The 16,188-nt window shown below is 43.6% G+C and overlaps 1 protein-coding gene across 2 annotated transcripts in view; it reads left to right on the plus strand.

Moving 5' to 3' along the window:
• tab1 (TGF-beta activated kinase 1/MAP3K7 binding protein 1) overlaps nt 1–15,492 on the plus strand; it is a 33,554-nt gene extending 18,062 nt beyond the window's left edge. Inside the window, exons 8-11 of one of the 2 annotated variants that reach the window (XM_030053292.1) lie at nt 7,893–8,037; nt 8,561–8,774; nt 10,566–10,719; nt 13,324–15,492. In XM_030053292.1, the coding sequence (XP_029909152.1) occupies nt 7,893–8,037; nt 8,561–8,774; nt 10,566–10,719; nt 13,324–13,549 (739 nt within the window). In that variant the 3' untranslated portion in view covers nt 13,550–15,492. The remainder of the gene's footprint in view (nt 1–7,892; nt 8,038–8,560; nt 8,775–10,565; nt 10,720–13,323) is intronic. The other variant, XM_030053300.1, reaches the window with a different exon arrangement.
• Nucleotides 15,493–16,188: the final 696 nt, after the last annotated feature.

Below are 16,188 nucleotides of genomic sequence, written 5' to 3' on the forward strand. Positions count from 1 at the left end.
GCGTGCAACATGTTATTTTAGCTGACCACTAAATGATATCAAGAATAGTTTGTATGTAAACTCCTTGCAAAGCCTCTGTCTCTCCCTCTTTCAGTAGTAAAGTCCTGGCAGTATGGAGGCCAGCCAGGGACAAACTTTTCACCTCGGTGTCACCACTTAAGCGAACCTCAGCTCTGTTTAGTGTCACTACCAAATAAAAGAGAAAAGAGAAGCTGCCTTTACAGTCTCCTGGTTTGCCTAGAAAAATTCTATCATTGTGTGATCACACATGCACACAAGAACACCTCTGCTAGCAAGAATAATAATTACAGCTAAAATAATAATCCTTTTTCTGTTAAAAAAAATGGAGATATTGCAAAAATAGTGGCAATATACCCAAATGTTACCATCTAAGATTTATATGTGGAAGTATTCATGCTCTCACACAGAACGTAAAGTTTATTTATTTAATTTTTCTATATAGAGCCAGAAAATTGTTCCCACAGGTTGTGTTTTCATGTACTCTGGCCCTCACACAGATGTTAGAATGATTTCGTCTCTCGCTATCCAAACACCCTGAACGCTGACCGGTGTTTTCACAGCCTCAGTGCCAGATCAGGCTCCCGCAGACAACAGCTGGAGGGGCAGTAGCATGACTGTGTGTGAGTGTAAGTGTGTGTATGTGTGTGTGGTGTGTGTGTGTGAATGCTGACACATTTAACAAAGAACAGAAAAGTCTCTTATTAATATTTCATTATACTAAATTCCAGACCATTTTAGATCCTGACTGTGGAAATGAGAATGGGGCAGCTGAGAGACAGAGGGGGAAAGACACTTTATACACACACACACACACACACACACACACACTGCCCTCAGGAGTCATCGTCATTTCTAGAAGTTTTTCTTATTAGGCATTTCTCATCATCTGCTGTGGTCTTTTCACCACGCCAGGTGCCAGCTATTTTGGAACGTGTTAATGTCACCTGTTGTCTTGGCGCTGTGACTCTTCCTCCTGTCGGTTGCATGTAATTGGTGATCAAGGAATCGAGGCTTATTCTGAGTGAGTCGCTCCGGATGAGAACATTTGCTAAAGCGCTAAAATGTAATGCTGGAGGATTTTCTGTGTCTTCGCCTGCATGTCCAAAGGAACCGACCCCCCCCTCGCTCTGAGTCCAGGATTTCAGTCTCCTCATGTCCTCAAGGACATGGCGGAGCGCAGAAAATGGGGGGCCTGTAATTAGTGGGGGGTTGAGAGCAGGACCGTTCTCCCCACTGGCCCGTTGTGTTGTGGTCAAGGTCAAAGTTGACAGTACATGAATCCCAGAGAGGTTTCATGGTATGGGGGAGCTCAGGAAAGCATTTCCAGCTGCGCTAAGATGTGAAATATATTTGACAGTTAAGGTCGCATGGTCCATAATTTGATATGCTGGGAGTGGGGATGTGTGTGTGTGTGTGTGTGTGTGTCATTGGAGATGGGGGTGGTCAAGGGTATATGAACACTCAGCAGGCTTGGTCGGTCAATCTGCACAGATGTTTAGCATTGCAAGTTAAGTTTATTTTTGCACACATGAACATAATGAGCAGCAGGCTGGGCAAGTGGTTAAAAAGACTGTCGAGAGTCCTTGAGTGAGGCGCTGAGCTCCTACCTGCTCACACGTTATTGTGAGCCAACCGACTCAAATGGAAACAATAAAACACAGAAAGAGCAGATAAATGTTGTGCAAATAAATACGGTGCAGGTAAGCTGAAAAACCAGAGGGCTCATTAGATCATCTCACCTTAAAATATCTTACAAATAAAACCAAAACATGTTAAACTGGCAGTATGGGTAACGTGTGGTGCTGTATAAATTTTACAACAACAGTGCTGTGAGATTATCATTATTTATTTATTTATAGATTTATTTATTTTTTGGTTTTGTTTTATTTATTTATTTATCTATTTATTTATTTATTTATTTGAAGGTTGAGAATTCAATATATTCATCTTACCGGCTCCTACATTTTTTGAAATAAGATCATGCTGATCTTGTTTGATGCAGTCATCTGATTCTGTTTATGTTTGTGATGCATCATAAAAACCAGATTTTCAAGTATTTGCTCATGGGGATCAGTATGGACTGCTTTAATTTGGCCATCAATGTTTTTAAAATTGATAATATGATTATGTCAATAAAATAATCCGAGTAAGAGATTTGTCAACAAACCAGCCACAAGAACCTTTTTTTCAGAAAACATCCATGCTTTTAGTCCAGCATGGGCAAAACAAAAAAGAAGATAAAGGATAGCATTGTTTAGAGTTGTTGCCCAATGCCTCCATAATAACCGTGCTAAATCATTCACAGGGCTCCCACAGGCCTTGACTTCAAACTGTGGATTCAAAAAAATAAATAAATAAGGCCATAAAAGTTTTCCAAAAGTGCTTAATGTTGTTTATCCTGGGAGTGACTTGACACCTCACGTTCTGAGGAAAACGCTGTAGTGGACATTTGTTTTGATGTAGCCGCAGTTTTAATATGAATTACTTCACCAGGATTTAACTGGCAAGTAAAAAGGCGCCAATATCGCCTAATTTTGACTGCTGTCACATCTTATAATGCAAAATGCCTATTTTGAAGTGGCATTTTGAATTTCACTAAACAAGACCTTAAAAGTCATTGACAATTCTTGAATGAAATATTCAGATGAGTGTGGGGACCCTGCATTCAAAAAGCATCCAGCTGAACCTAGCCGTCCATTTTGCCAGATTGCTGAGGATATGCATTAAATAATTGACAGTGTGTTAATGTGTCGGCTGTTCCAGGTACAAACCGGGCTCTGCTGTGCAAGTCGAGCAGCGACGGCCAGAACCAGGTGCTCCAGATCGGGCGACCCCACAACACCGACAACGAGGACGAGATGCAGAGGCTGGCGGCTCTGGGTGAGACTCACAGGCTGGCAGATCAGTCAGACCGAGAGACACCGCCTGAGGTAGACCAGCAGTAGTTTAGCAGGCAGTCGGACAAAGAGACAGACCCACTGGCAGAGAGATGACAGACTTGTACACAAACACAGACCATCAGAGAAACAGAAGAACTAGTGGACAAATCAAACTGGCAGATCCACAGATAAATGGACCGAGTAACAGCAGACATTGTGCAGACCCAGAGATGCACACTGGACTTGCCAGGAAAAACTCCTTGATTGAAGTTCTGGTTCAAAAACAGCATTTTTTTTTTATCTGTCACCATTCTCAGAAAGTGCAAAAAGTGCTCAGTGCCATAAAAACAACAAATGCTTCAATCATTAGGTATGAATGAGCAAAATAGGATACAGGGCATAAGCTCCAAAATACTTGTTCCAATCATGAAGAGTGTTGTGCAAATCTGTAGACAACAGAAAACAGCTGTAATTCACTGAGATGCACAGAAACACACACATGTATAAACAATAAGGCTCTCAAAAGAGCAGATCTCCGCCAAGGTCACAGTCAGAGGTCACAGCCCTGTTTGTGCTAAGCCGTGTCTCTTTAGACATGTCGGCCAGTGCTTCCCTGCTCCTGGCCAAACCTCCCCACCAGATCACATGATGTTACATGGATGTGTTCAGAAAATAAGGCTCAGGGGCGCCCCGGCAGCTCACCGGATGAGAGTGCGTACCGCGTGCTAGGCTAAGGCTGAGCCCTGATCGCAGCATCCTGGGTTTGGGTCTGACCTCGGGCCCTTTGCTGCACTGCAAAAACGCAAAATCTTACCAAGATTATTTGTCTTATTTCAAGTCAAAAATGTCTTATTTCTAGTCAAAATATCTCATTACACTTAAAATAAGACATGATCACCTCAGAAGTAAATTGTTTTTAGACAATTTTCACTTGTTTCAAGTGAAAATTCACTTGAAATAAGTGAAAATTAGCTAAACAAGAAACAAATTTTGCCAATGAAACAAGCAAATTTTCACTTGAACAAGACAATTGTCTAAAACAAGTTACTTCTGAGGTGATCATGTCTTATTTTAAGTGTAATGAGATATTTTGACAAGGAATAAGACATTTTTGACTTGAAATAAGACAAATAATCTTGGTAAGATTTTGAGTTTTTGCAGTGTGCATGTCATCCCCCCGTTTCTTCCTGTCTCTCTCTACTGTGACTGTCAAATAAAGCAGAAATGCCAAAAAAAGAATCTTAAAAAAAAAAGAAACCATGGCTCTGTTTGCGCTGTCCTGCCCATTGTTATACCCCGTGGCTGATTTGTCCAAAAAGTTCACATCTTCACTTGCTGGTGACCAACCGTCCTACCAAGTTTGGTGCAAATCCATCCAGGACTTTTTTTTTTTTTTTTTAAGTCATCCTGCTGACAGATGGACATAAAGGGTGATCACATAACCTCCCGCCGGATGTCTCGCTGCCTTGGCGGAGGTAATTATATCGCAGCACCCTGAGCACAGTGGACAGCAGAAGAATGAAGAATAGATAGGAATTCATCTCGGCGGTGCGGGCACAGTGACATATCGAATCCGCAGAGCCGCGTAAGCACATACGACACGGCGGTTACCTGAGCTTGCATCAGAGTGGCTTACAGGCACACGGATGATGGCCGTGCCCGTAGCAGGAAACACAGGCGTGGTGATCAGCCATTAGCCAGGCGTCGGTGATGAACATGATGGGGAATTAGCCGCCGTGTTTGCCGACGTTTTCACATCACGCCGTTTGACGGGCACACAGAGCGTTCTGTCTCTCTCAATCTCTGTCTCTCTCTGTATCTCTCTCCTTCCGTCCTTCTCTCTCTTTGTCTCTGCCAATCGAGTGTCACATAATTATTCTGTGGCTCGGGCCGTTCTCTGAATGATTTAAATGGAACGGCGGCCATCCCATTAGACCGGCTGAAGGTGACCTCTCCCTTCATCTTCATCCCCCCGCCGCCCCACACACCACCCAGTGCTTCTCCTTATTGCTCTTGTCTCTGGCTGATCTATACTCTCTTCCCCTCTCTCTCTCTCTTCCCCTCACCACATCTCATCCTCTCCACTCCTGTCTCTCTCGCTCTCTCTCTCTGCCTCTTGTGTGCATCATTCATTACTCTCCCTTCCATCTCTCAGTAATTCTGTCATTCCTCGTGCCCTTCCTCCGCACGATGCCCATACCCCCCCCGTCACATTATCTCTCATGACATGTTCTCCTCATCTCCTTCACAAAAACCTCTATATCGTTAACTTTATTCGAACTTCAAAGGAACGTTGAGAATCATTTTCAGCGTCGTCGAGATTACAGTGGCAAATATGAGCACAGATAAAATTATAACATCAGTTTAGAAAAGCAAATTGTTAAAGGTCGTAGGTAAATATACAAAATAGAGTAAAATCAGACAGCTGGATTAATAAAAACAGTTGGTTGAAACAATCAAGCAATCGCAGCAGGTTTCTGAAATGACAGAAAGGTGTATTTATTTTTAACTGAAGCTGTTTTTGTTTGTTGTTTGTTTGTTTGTTTTTCTGCTGTGTTTAGGGGTGGACTCGGCTCGGGTGCGGCAAGCAGGCCAGATAGCGGGCCAGAGCAGCACCAGGAGGCTCGGAGACTACAGGGTCAAATTCAGCTACACAGACCTCGACCTGCTCAGGTGAAGACACACACACACACACACACACACACACACACACACACACACACACACACTAAATGACACAATCAGGGGGCATCAAGAAGGCGTGAACAGATGAGCACTGATGCATACATTCTTCCTACAGTCTTCTCAGTCTTCCTGCAGCCTTTTTCCCTCTCTCTCTCTCTCTCTCTCTCTCTCTCTCTCTCTCTCTCTCTCTCTCTCTCTCTCTCTCTCTGATGGATGTACTTTATTGGTACGCATCATAAAATGCCAGCAGAACATTTTCAGCCATCCTCTATGTGTTGCTTTTGATGGATCAGTTAATTCGTCAGAAGAAATAAACCTTTTTTTTTTTTTATTCATATCGTACCTGATGGCTAATAATAATAATAATCATCTTCATCAACATCGTCATCGTCGTTATAACAATCCTGTGCGGCTGGGGCGTTTTGAAATGGTTTACCGAGGGATTTGATGCTGATACTGGGATAAAATGGAGTCTCAGTGTAAGGTACCGGAGATTTTACCCGAGACTCGGTTCCAATACCTAAATCCCTGAGCAACGTGTCAGAAATACAAGGATAAACTTGATTTTATTGGTTTGTGGCACACAGAAGCCTGTATTTCTCAAACAGTGAGTAAAAGAAGAAAATTTTATTTTATCCAGTGACTCCAAACTAATGTCCAAGGTCTAAGCTGCACTGTTCAGCTAATGTAATGGATGGGATTGGCTCTTGGTGTCCTGTTGATACTTAAAGTGTTGGCACTGATGTCTGTGCTTTTCATGAGAGTATATGTGAGTGTGTGAGTTTCAGAACCTGGCCAGTGAAGACTTCTATCTATCTATCTATCTATGTATCTATCTATTTATTTATTAGGGCCCTCGCCTCTCTGGAAGAGGGCCCTATTGTATTTCGTTTGTTTCTTTTTCTCCTCCTTTTTTTTTTTTCCTATTATTACGTCTCTTTGACGCTTAATTTGACCCCCTACACATGCTCAAAAACTCACCAAAATCGGCACGTACACCAGGTCTGGCGAAAAAATCGATAAAATCAAAAATCGGACCCCCTAAGTGTAAAAATGGGCTCGGTAGCACCACCTAGGGATGCAAAGGCAGCCGCTGCGGCCCACAGGAATGTGATAGAAAGACCAAACCAGCGCCGAAACGTAGATCTCATCAAGCCCGACATTTTTTGTGCCGCCGCCCCCCACCTAAAACCAACAGGAAGTCCACAATTTGCATTTGAAAATCACGTTTTCGCCCAAATTTTCGCTTTGCAGAAAATCTGTCTTTTATTTATTTATTTGCACCATAATACAGAGACAATTACATCGATACAAAAAAACAATAATACAGAAAGTGCTGGAGAGGTAAAAAACCCCAAATGGGCTTATTCAAGGAAACCTCCCCAAAAATGAAGATAAGATAACAAATAAAATAAAATACTCAAAATTCAAGTAACGACAAAAACAACAACAACAGAAGTACAAATACCGTATCATAACACCAAAAAACAGTATAAAATTAAGAGTAAAAGTGAAAATGAAATAATTAGGTAGAAGCTGTAGAGTCTTGGTGTATTAGATAGGATTTGAGTCTAGACTTATAATTAATCAGAGATGTAGATGTTTTCGCTGAATGAAAGTATGAATTCCAAAGTAATGAACCCCTGTAAGTAAAAGAAAATTGACTCTGTGCGGTGTATTATAGCCGTTTTTTCCTCTGACTTTCTTCCCGCTGCTGTTTTAGCACAACTCACAGCCTCTTGAAACTGCATGACCTCGCGGCTCCCCCCGCACCACCCCCACACACACTTCTCATTTCCTGCTCCTGTCTGAGGCCCAGGCCAAGCAAATTAGGCCCAAATCTCTAAGACCCATTCCAATTATGATCCTCAATAAAAGACACTTAATAGAATCTTAATAGAATTTCCCCCCTTAGTGCCGCCGGAGAGAGTGCAGGAAATTTGATGTGGACAAAGCCTGAGCGATTCCTCGGATCTGAGAGATCAAATGAAGCCTGATTGTGTTTAGGTGGGGTGCACTTATCTTGTCTTCCTCTCTCTTTGTGTTTTTTGTCTCTGCTCCTCTCTCTGCATCCCTCCTAATCTCCTCCATTTGCCGCGTCTTCTTCTTTCCTTCTGTTCATGTCGAAGTCCTCCTTTGTTTTTTTTTTCTTTCCTTCACCGTCTTTTCTTCAAATCTCATCCCTATTCCTGCCTCTGTACCTCGATGTCCTCTCATTCTCACACTCTCACGTCCATCTCTCTGTCGTTTGTGTATTTATTGTCCCATCTATCCCCCCGTCCTCCTCCATCATCCCGGTGTCGTCAGTGCGGCCAAGAGCAAGCCAGTCATCGCGGAGCCAGAGATCCATGGCAGCCAGTCGCTGGACGGTGTGACGGGCTTCCTGCTGCTGATGTCAGAAGGTCTCATCAATGCCCTGGAGTCCGCCCACGGCCCCGAACAGGCCAATCAGGTTGGCCGGATTCATTTTTTTATCGTCTCCTGCTGTTTCATCCACTCCCCCGTCTCTTATTCTTCTGTCTTTTTCTGCTAGTCTCTTCCTTTTCTTTTCCTCTTTCTACCCTCTTTTGAAACCTCGTGTTCTCCCTTTACATCTTTGTGTCATTGATCTCCATCTGGCGTCTCCCCCCTCCCCTCTCTTCCCCTCTTTCTCATTCCATATCCATCTTCCTGGACCTCCTCCCTTTTATATCCATCTCATGTCTTTCCATCAGCTGTGTCTTCTTCTGTGCCCTTCTTCTGCTTCATCTTCTTCTTCTGCTTCTTTTACATACATACCTCACATTGTTTCTCTTCTCTTCTCTTCTTCTCCTCATCTCTTTTCTCAACTCTTCTCACATCTTTTTGTCTTCTCTCTCTTCTTGTGTGTTTTTGTCTCTTCTCTCTTCATCATCCTTTATTGCCTTACATCAATCTCTCTCTCTGTCTCACCCTCTCTCTCTCTCTCTCTCTCTCTCCTTCCCTGTCCATCAAAGGAAATGGTTGCCATGGTAGCAGCGGAGCTGGCCCAGCAGTCCAGTCTGGAGGCAGTGGCTCAGTCGGTGGTGGAGCGCGTCAAGCGGCTGCACCACGACGTCTACGTCTCCGGCTGCCAGAGGGCGCCATACTGCTCGCGTCACGAGGACATGACCCTGCTCATCCGCACGCTCAACTACACGCTGGCCGACGGCGCGCTCACGCCCACGCAAGGTAGGACAGCTGTCGGCTACGTGGCTGTTTACCTGATCGGTACGCCACGATCACTCCGCTCTTTATACAAAACATGGAACTTTTCAGGATTTGCAACTTAATATAGGGCTGTAGCGTATAGCATCATGTAGAAATTTTAAATCAAATTCTTTAGAGCCTTGAGATCACCAAACCATTATCCTACAGAGTCACATAAAACTTGCTGAGTCGTTTCATTTAGTAAAAATCCACTGGTGCTATTACTTGGGAAAACACCAGAAGAAATTAGCACGAAGGATACTCACTTGTTTTTAGTTTTAAGAGTAGCATTAATTAAACAAATTACAAGAAATAGGTTAAAGGATGATGACTTAATTAATTCTAAGTGGAAGGATCTGGTAAATGACATATATGGAATGGAGAAAATAACAATGAGAATTAGAAATCAGGTTTATATTTTTGAAGAAAGATGGGGAAAATGGGTGAGGTATACAACAAACAATACTCGTAATGATCCATAATATGAATTTTTGCGTACTTATTTTGTCTCCGAATAGGTCTGTATCTTGGTCCATGTAGTGTATATCAGGGAAATGTACCCTCCAAATGAAATGAAATCATATTGATATTTGTGTAATTAACTGATATGTATATATATTTTTTTGATTTTGTTTGATTTGTCTGTCTGTTTTGTTTTGATTGGTTGGTTATTTTTCTATTCTGTTTTGTCGTTGTCCTTTTGATTTTCTAAAAATGCAAATTCAAAAAAAAAAAAAAAAAAAACTTGCTGAGTTGTAATCATGTTGAACTTTTAGGGTCTAGCATCACATTTAGAGACATGAATCTCGTAGAACCTTTAAAGACCCTCAGGATCTAAAATCATTTGGACCATTAACAATCATATGAAACATTTAGAGTTTAGGACCGTTAATTTAGAATCATATAAAACCTTAACAGTTTTGGGTCACATAAAACCTTTATAATCACATACTGTCGATCTTGAAGAATTCAGAGTCATGAAGAGCCTTTAGACTGGGGAAGCATATGGAACCTGTGCAGAGATCATTTAACTGCTACCCAGCTTTAGAGACCAGCTTGGCAAAGAGTCCTCCTCGTCTCTTCACAGCGCAGCTTCTGGCCAATAGGACCCAACGCTGTGTGTGTCCTGTAATCTCACCTGACAGATGTCCATGTGTTTATGTTATGGCCATCTGTTCGCAGACGATGGCTAAACTAGAATGTGATCCTCAGATCCTCAAGATAGAAGTAGAGAGTATCAATCAAAGTTCAGCATCACGGTATCAAAGTTTTTTTTTTTTTTTTTTTTTGAAGGTTGTACCCAAACTTGCGCTTTTCCAGTGGAGCTGAGAATCGCTTCCTCACTGAGCCAAAACAGCAAGGTTGATGAAGATGAAAAAAAAAAAAAAAAATCCAGTTTATTCTAGATTCCCAGTTTGCCTCTTTTTCAGCTGAATCTACGCACGAATTTCATCCTCCTCTTTTTTTTCTACTCCAAAATATTTGCAAAAAGTCTTAAAAAAGGATTGCTGTGGCTCAGAGAGTTTCATTGTGAAATAAACTGAAAAAAGCAGACATTTACCCAGAACCCAGGATGTTGCTCCCACAAAATGAAAGCTCCTGTTCTACCTTTGTCATTATGGCTGAATAATTCACCCTTTGTGTCTGGATGCTCTTTGTTTGTTGGACTCTGTAAATGTCATGCAAATCGCTCAGAGGTAAAGAGCGCTGAATAAATTGAGTTCATCTTTGACCTTTTTGCCTCGGCCTGCGTTCCCTCTGCCCTTCTTCCAGGTGGGCGGATCTACCCGGTGTCGGTGCCCTACTCCAACAGCCAGAGCACCAGTAAGACCAGTGTCACCCTGTCGCTGGTGATGCCCTCCCAGGGCACCCTCACCAACGGAACCAACACCGCCTCCACCCTGGAGGAGGGCACCCCCACACCTGGGTAAGCTTCATTTCTCCCTGCCTTGTCCCCACGCTGCTGTGTCTGCTGTGGGTAAGCTTGATTCTCGCTCCTCTGTTCCCCCTCCTACCGCTGTGTTTGCTCTGGGTGAACTCGATTTTCACTCCCCTGTGTCCCTTTTCCTGCTGAGTGTACGCTGGGTGAGCTTGATTTTCATCCCCAAGTCCCTACCTATTGCTGTTGCTTTCACGCTGGGTAAGCTTGATTTCTGCCCCCTCGTGTCCCCTCCCTGCTAAGTTTATTTTGGGTAACCAAGACTCTCGACTCCCCCCGTCTCTGTGCTGCTATATTTACTTTGGGTGAGCTTGAATTTTACTCCCCTGTGTCCCTCCGCTGTTGTGTTTATTTTTGGTAAGTTTGATTTTCACTTCCCATCGTTGTATGCTCGGCACTGTGCCGGGGTCGCTTTCATGGAGCTTGTTGGAACGGGAAGGCTGATCAAAGAGCGGCGGCGTAACACAAGCATATGACAGCTTTTCCTGTAAGCTCGCAGCTCTGGAGAAAATTAAGAGACCACATCAAAATGTTTCACGGCTTACTGGTATGTGTCTGTGTTGCATCTAAGCTGGAATTCCCTAATAAGCCATCGACCACATTGGATTGTAATTTGCAAACAGTGTACTCTAATTCATAACATTAATTTTCAGTTGGTAAAAATAGCCCAAACACACAGTTATTATTATATTATACACTGAAATGCAAACTAAACAAGTTTGCATGTAGAAATGAATCTTCCAAATAACAGTGTCTTCACCTGTTTGCCATGGCTTTGATAAGTCTTGGCACATTCTTCCTGGCCTTTTATTGGTCCCAGCTCTGGTGCAAGAATTCAAACAGCATGAAATATCTGGGGAGACTGGAAGAGAAGATTTTCCACCACTGTCATACAGCAACACAGATTTTGAAAAAAACACAGAGTGGGCTCTTGATTATCTTCAGAGTTATATATATATATATACAGAACATTAACATTCACTTGACAAACATTATTGCTCCTCTCAGAAACTACGAGTGCACCAAGTAATTTAACTTTGATTGATAATATTACAGTTACAACTAAGACCTACGTTCATCTCTTGATTCATTTTCATCAGATTTGGCCGGTGTCCACTCACACGAAGCTAGTTTAGCTGAGAAACGGCATTAAAGTTTACTTTCTTTGCATGGAACTATTCCCAGCACTTTGATTTTACACAGGAAACAGCTACAAGAATATATGCCATCGGGGTTATTTTGTCCCCCTCATCATTCACAACTGAGTTTTTGCAAATTGTGAATGTATAGTATATTGCTTGTTATGCTACATTTGCAGGGACTGATCATGTTTACAGCTTTAAAGTGGCTGTTCAGCTAAGTAGGACTCGCACACTGGTATTGAAAAAGCAGAGTAAGGAGTCATGTTTAGAAAAACACTTGTTGTTTAATGTGTAATGTACAGGGAATTACTGCAAAAAGTGACAAGTAGACTGTCCTGGGTGTAAAGGCTTTGCACAAAGAGAGTCCACATGAACTGAAATGTTTTTTTCACTGATGCTCTGTAATTTTTCTAAACATGACTCATGAGTCTGATTTTTAGAACCCAGTGTATGACTACATGTCCTCAGTTGAATTTGAACTTCTAGTAAACCTGCACACCGACGCATTTTGGATGTTTTTAGCGAGCTCATCTACTCTTGTTGACCTGCCTTTTCATGTTTCATGTTTTTCTTCAAAGTGCATACACGACAATTCAGAATTATTGTCAGCGTGATCCCTGGCTTTATGGGCCTTATCAGCAAGGTTCAAACGCATCTTTTGTAAATCGTATTGCCTGTCGGAAACTACCTGTTTATGTACCGTAATATAACATGGCTGAGATTAGCATGCCTTTACTTGGATTGCTTCTTGAATGTGGCTGCCGCTGCTTTGGGCTGCTGCCTCGGTTTTTGGTGCATGTGCATGCTTTCTTTCTCCAATCATTTACTAGTCCTTTTTTTTTTTCTTTCCTTTTTCTGGCTCTTGCTGCTGCCCTTTGCTCCGTCTCCCACTTGCACTGCTTCTCTGTCTTCTCTTCCACTATGACTTGCCCTTCCACTCTGTTCCTGTCTTCTATTGACTCAATATCACGGTCTGTATTTCCCTCTCTCTCTCTCTCTCTCTCTCACGGGCCCCACCATGTCGATATCTGCCCCATGCCCCGCGATCTGCCCTCGAACTTTTTTCTCCTTTTCCGCTTCTCAGCAAGCTCCACCCCCACCCCGCTACCTGCCAAACGTCCGTCGACATCCTGCAGCCCATAATTGAATTCCCTCTTTCCCCTGTTTCCCCTCTTCCACCCCTCCCTGCTCTCCCCCCTCCTCGTCTCCCGCTCTCTACCTCCCTCTTCTCTCTGTCCACCGCCCCTGTTCACCCTTCTCTCCCTCTCTCCACCTCCCTCGTCTGTCTCTCCAACCCGGACTTGGACCCCTTCCTGTCTTCTGACGGTCCGACTCTCATCCCTCTCTCCTCCACCTCCTCCGTCCCCGCCCTTCTACCTGCCTTCCCCTCTTCCTCCACCCTCCCCGCCCCTCCTCCCCCCTCCTCTTCCTCCTCCATGGCTCTCCTCAGCAGTCAGAGCCCCACTGCCACCCTGCAGTCCACCAACACCCAGACGCAGAGCTCCAGCTCCAGCTCGGGAGACGGCAGCCTCTTCCGGCAGAGGGGCAGCCAGGCCGCTCAGCCCGACGAGACGGGCCGGGTGCCGCCCTACGTGGACTTCAGCCAGTTCTACCGCCTGTGGGGAACCGACCACAGCGACGGCCAGAGCACCCAAGGAGGCCTGGGACCCCAGTGAAGAGGAGAGGGAGGGTGGTGGGGTGTGTTGGAGGGTGGGAGGGTTGATTGAATGGATGCTGTTGATGTACCATAACTAAAAAAGTGACCCGAAGGTGCTTGGGGGGACAGATGGAGGAAGAACTGGGTTTTTCGGGGTCATGCAGTTCAAGGGCTGGTGGAAATAACCTCTTGACATATGGAGTGGCATCGCTGCAGAATTTAAAATGGAAACAAAATGATGCTCCCCTCTCTGTAACAGAAGCCAGCTGTGTGCGTATTCGCTGCTGTTGTGATAAAAACACATCTGCAGACACGGTCGCCGCAGACCTTGACGGTCCTTGAAAGTTTTAGCGTTTTAAGAAAGGCTTTAAAAGAGTCTGAACATGAATGGATGTCCTGGAAAGTAGGTGAGTGTTTTTATTATTATTAAAATACTTCAGTAATAAGCCTCGGTCGTGATGCCCCGGGTCAATCCAAAATCCTATTTATCCACAAATCAGGCCGATTCAGATGGAGGCAAGAGAGCGTTATTGGGTCTGGCAGTGCAGGTCAGCTCTCAGCATACTTATAGATTAAATTCCAAATACATTAACATAATCAATTTCTTATTTCACCGGCGTCTTAATGTGCTGCACCATTTCTATTTTCTCTGGAAACAGCATCCATATGCATGTCGCATGCGCTCAACAGAGAAACCAAACAACAAGCATCAGGCTGCTCAGATTTTTGGGCTGGCTAGGCTCTCATGGCGGATCAGGCTCTTGTGGGTATTTAAAAAAAAAAAAAAAAAAAAAAAAAGCTGGCTCTTCAGTTGCAAAGCCTTAGCTCTACCGAACGGAACAAAATGCCATGGTTGGTTTAGCCGAGCTATTAGCCTGTTGCTGTTCTTGATGCCATCTAGTAGTCAGATAAAATCGTATGGTGCACATTTAATTTTCAAATCAAGTATGGAGAAATCAAGCAAACATGCAGTTATGTGTTTTTTTTTTTCACAACAGCAGTAATATGTAATTTGTTGGAGTCTATATGCCTATCATGTAAGAAACAAGGTGAGATGGAGCGCATCTGTTCTTTATCCTCACAACCCAAAACCTGAAGGTGGAGTTGTTCCGCCACAGACAGGGACTAGAAGTTCACGGGATTTGGGAAGGCTGACGGGACATTATTCTTCGACAGCTATGATGCATCAAAAGTATGAAGCACGCCCCGCTCTTTGTACGCTGAACTCCAAACACAACAGCGAGGAAGAGGAATGGAAGAGGCCTCGTCCCGCCGTCCGGATGGTTTGGCATTGATGGATCGGGAGCGCGGGAGGCTCGAGCGCCGGCAGACTCTGCTTGTAACGCGGCGGAGGAAAAAATATAATCAGCCATCACGGTTAACGTTCAGGGTGAGGGGAGGCTGGAGAAAGCTGGGATTGGGGATGGAGTGCGGGAACAGGTGTTGATTGTCGAGGCGAATGGAGCCATTCATCAAAGTCAAACAGTCGTCACTTTTCAATGTTTCGCTCTTGTGTTTTCAGAAACAAAATAACTTCAATCGACATCTACAGTAGTGGTACCAAAATCTGTATTTATTGTCTAATATGACATTTTAAAGGAAAAATCCACTCTCTGATACTGTAATGTTGGTTAACTTTTTCATGTGCAGTGAATTTCAGGGGTTATTATGTGATTAAGTGGTGTGATTTCCTTTTTCAGTGTACCAAATGTCCTCAGCCTGTCTCATGTACTTCTCCCTCAGCGACTTCCTACATTTCCCAGAGTGACTTGTGACAGCTCCCGGAGGAGGAGGATGATGATGATGATGATGAGGAGGAGGAGGGGGTGGGGGGGTTCTCCTGTGCTGTATGTGTGCAGGTGGAGACAGCAATAGCAATAATGCAATAGGAATTTAAAGCTGAGAAAAACCGAGCGGAGAGCGAACACTGCTGCACAAAAAAAAAAAAAAAAAAAAAAAAAAGATGCTGAAGATGTACTTCATACATTACCGATGACACATCTGAAAAAATATGCAAGCTTTGGCTGCACTGCATTTACTGTCTACTGAGGCGAAAATCGGTGAAGAAACTGGTATCTCTGCCTCTTCTTGCATGTATTTACAGCTCTACTGGATTTCTGTTTACTCTGTGTGTGTGTGTGTGTGTGTGTGTGTGTTTTGGGTATCTGAAAATCTTGTAGACATCAGATATGATTGTAGCTGCGCTTGAAATATCTCCATGTGACGTTTTGTTGTGTGCTTTTGGCCAGTTAGCTTCGGGCATCATAGAAACACACCACCAAACAAAATGGACCAGAAATGAAAGGTTTATCACAAGTAGCTATTTTTTTTCCTTTTTTTTTTCTTCTTCTTTTTCTTTTTTTTACATGTTTCATTTTTGTGATGGGTTTTTCCTTTTCAATAGAGTGTGACTGGAGGTGGGCGGGCACTGTACCATCATGCCAGTATGTGTTTAGTGATGTTTGGAAATTACAGCCATTAGTCTCGCCATCCGGTGTTCTTTCTGTAGCACCACCCCCCTGGAATCTAAATCCAAACAAGGAATTAAAGTTGAAATCTGTCATGTTTCCCCCCCCTCAACTGGGAAGTCGGGGCCTGCATGTCACCGCGTCGGTCGGACTGTGTTAGATCTCAAAATCTGTGAAGTGGATTGCCTTG

This window comes from Myripristis murdjan, chromosome 1, assembly GCF_902150065.1.
Source record: "Myripristis murdjan chromosome 1, fMyrMur1.1, whole genome shotgun sequence".
In the NCBI taxonomy this organism is placed as follows: domain Eukaryota; kingdom Metazoa; phylum Chordata; class Actinopteri; order Holocentriformes; family Holocentridae; genus Myripristis; species Myripristis murdjan.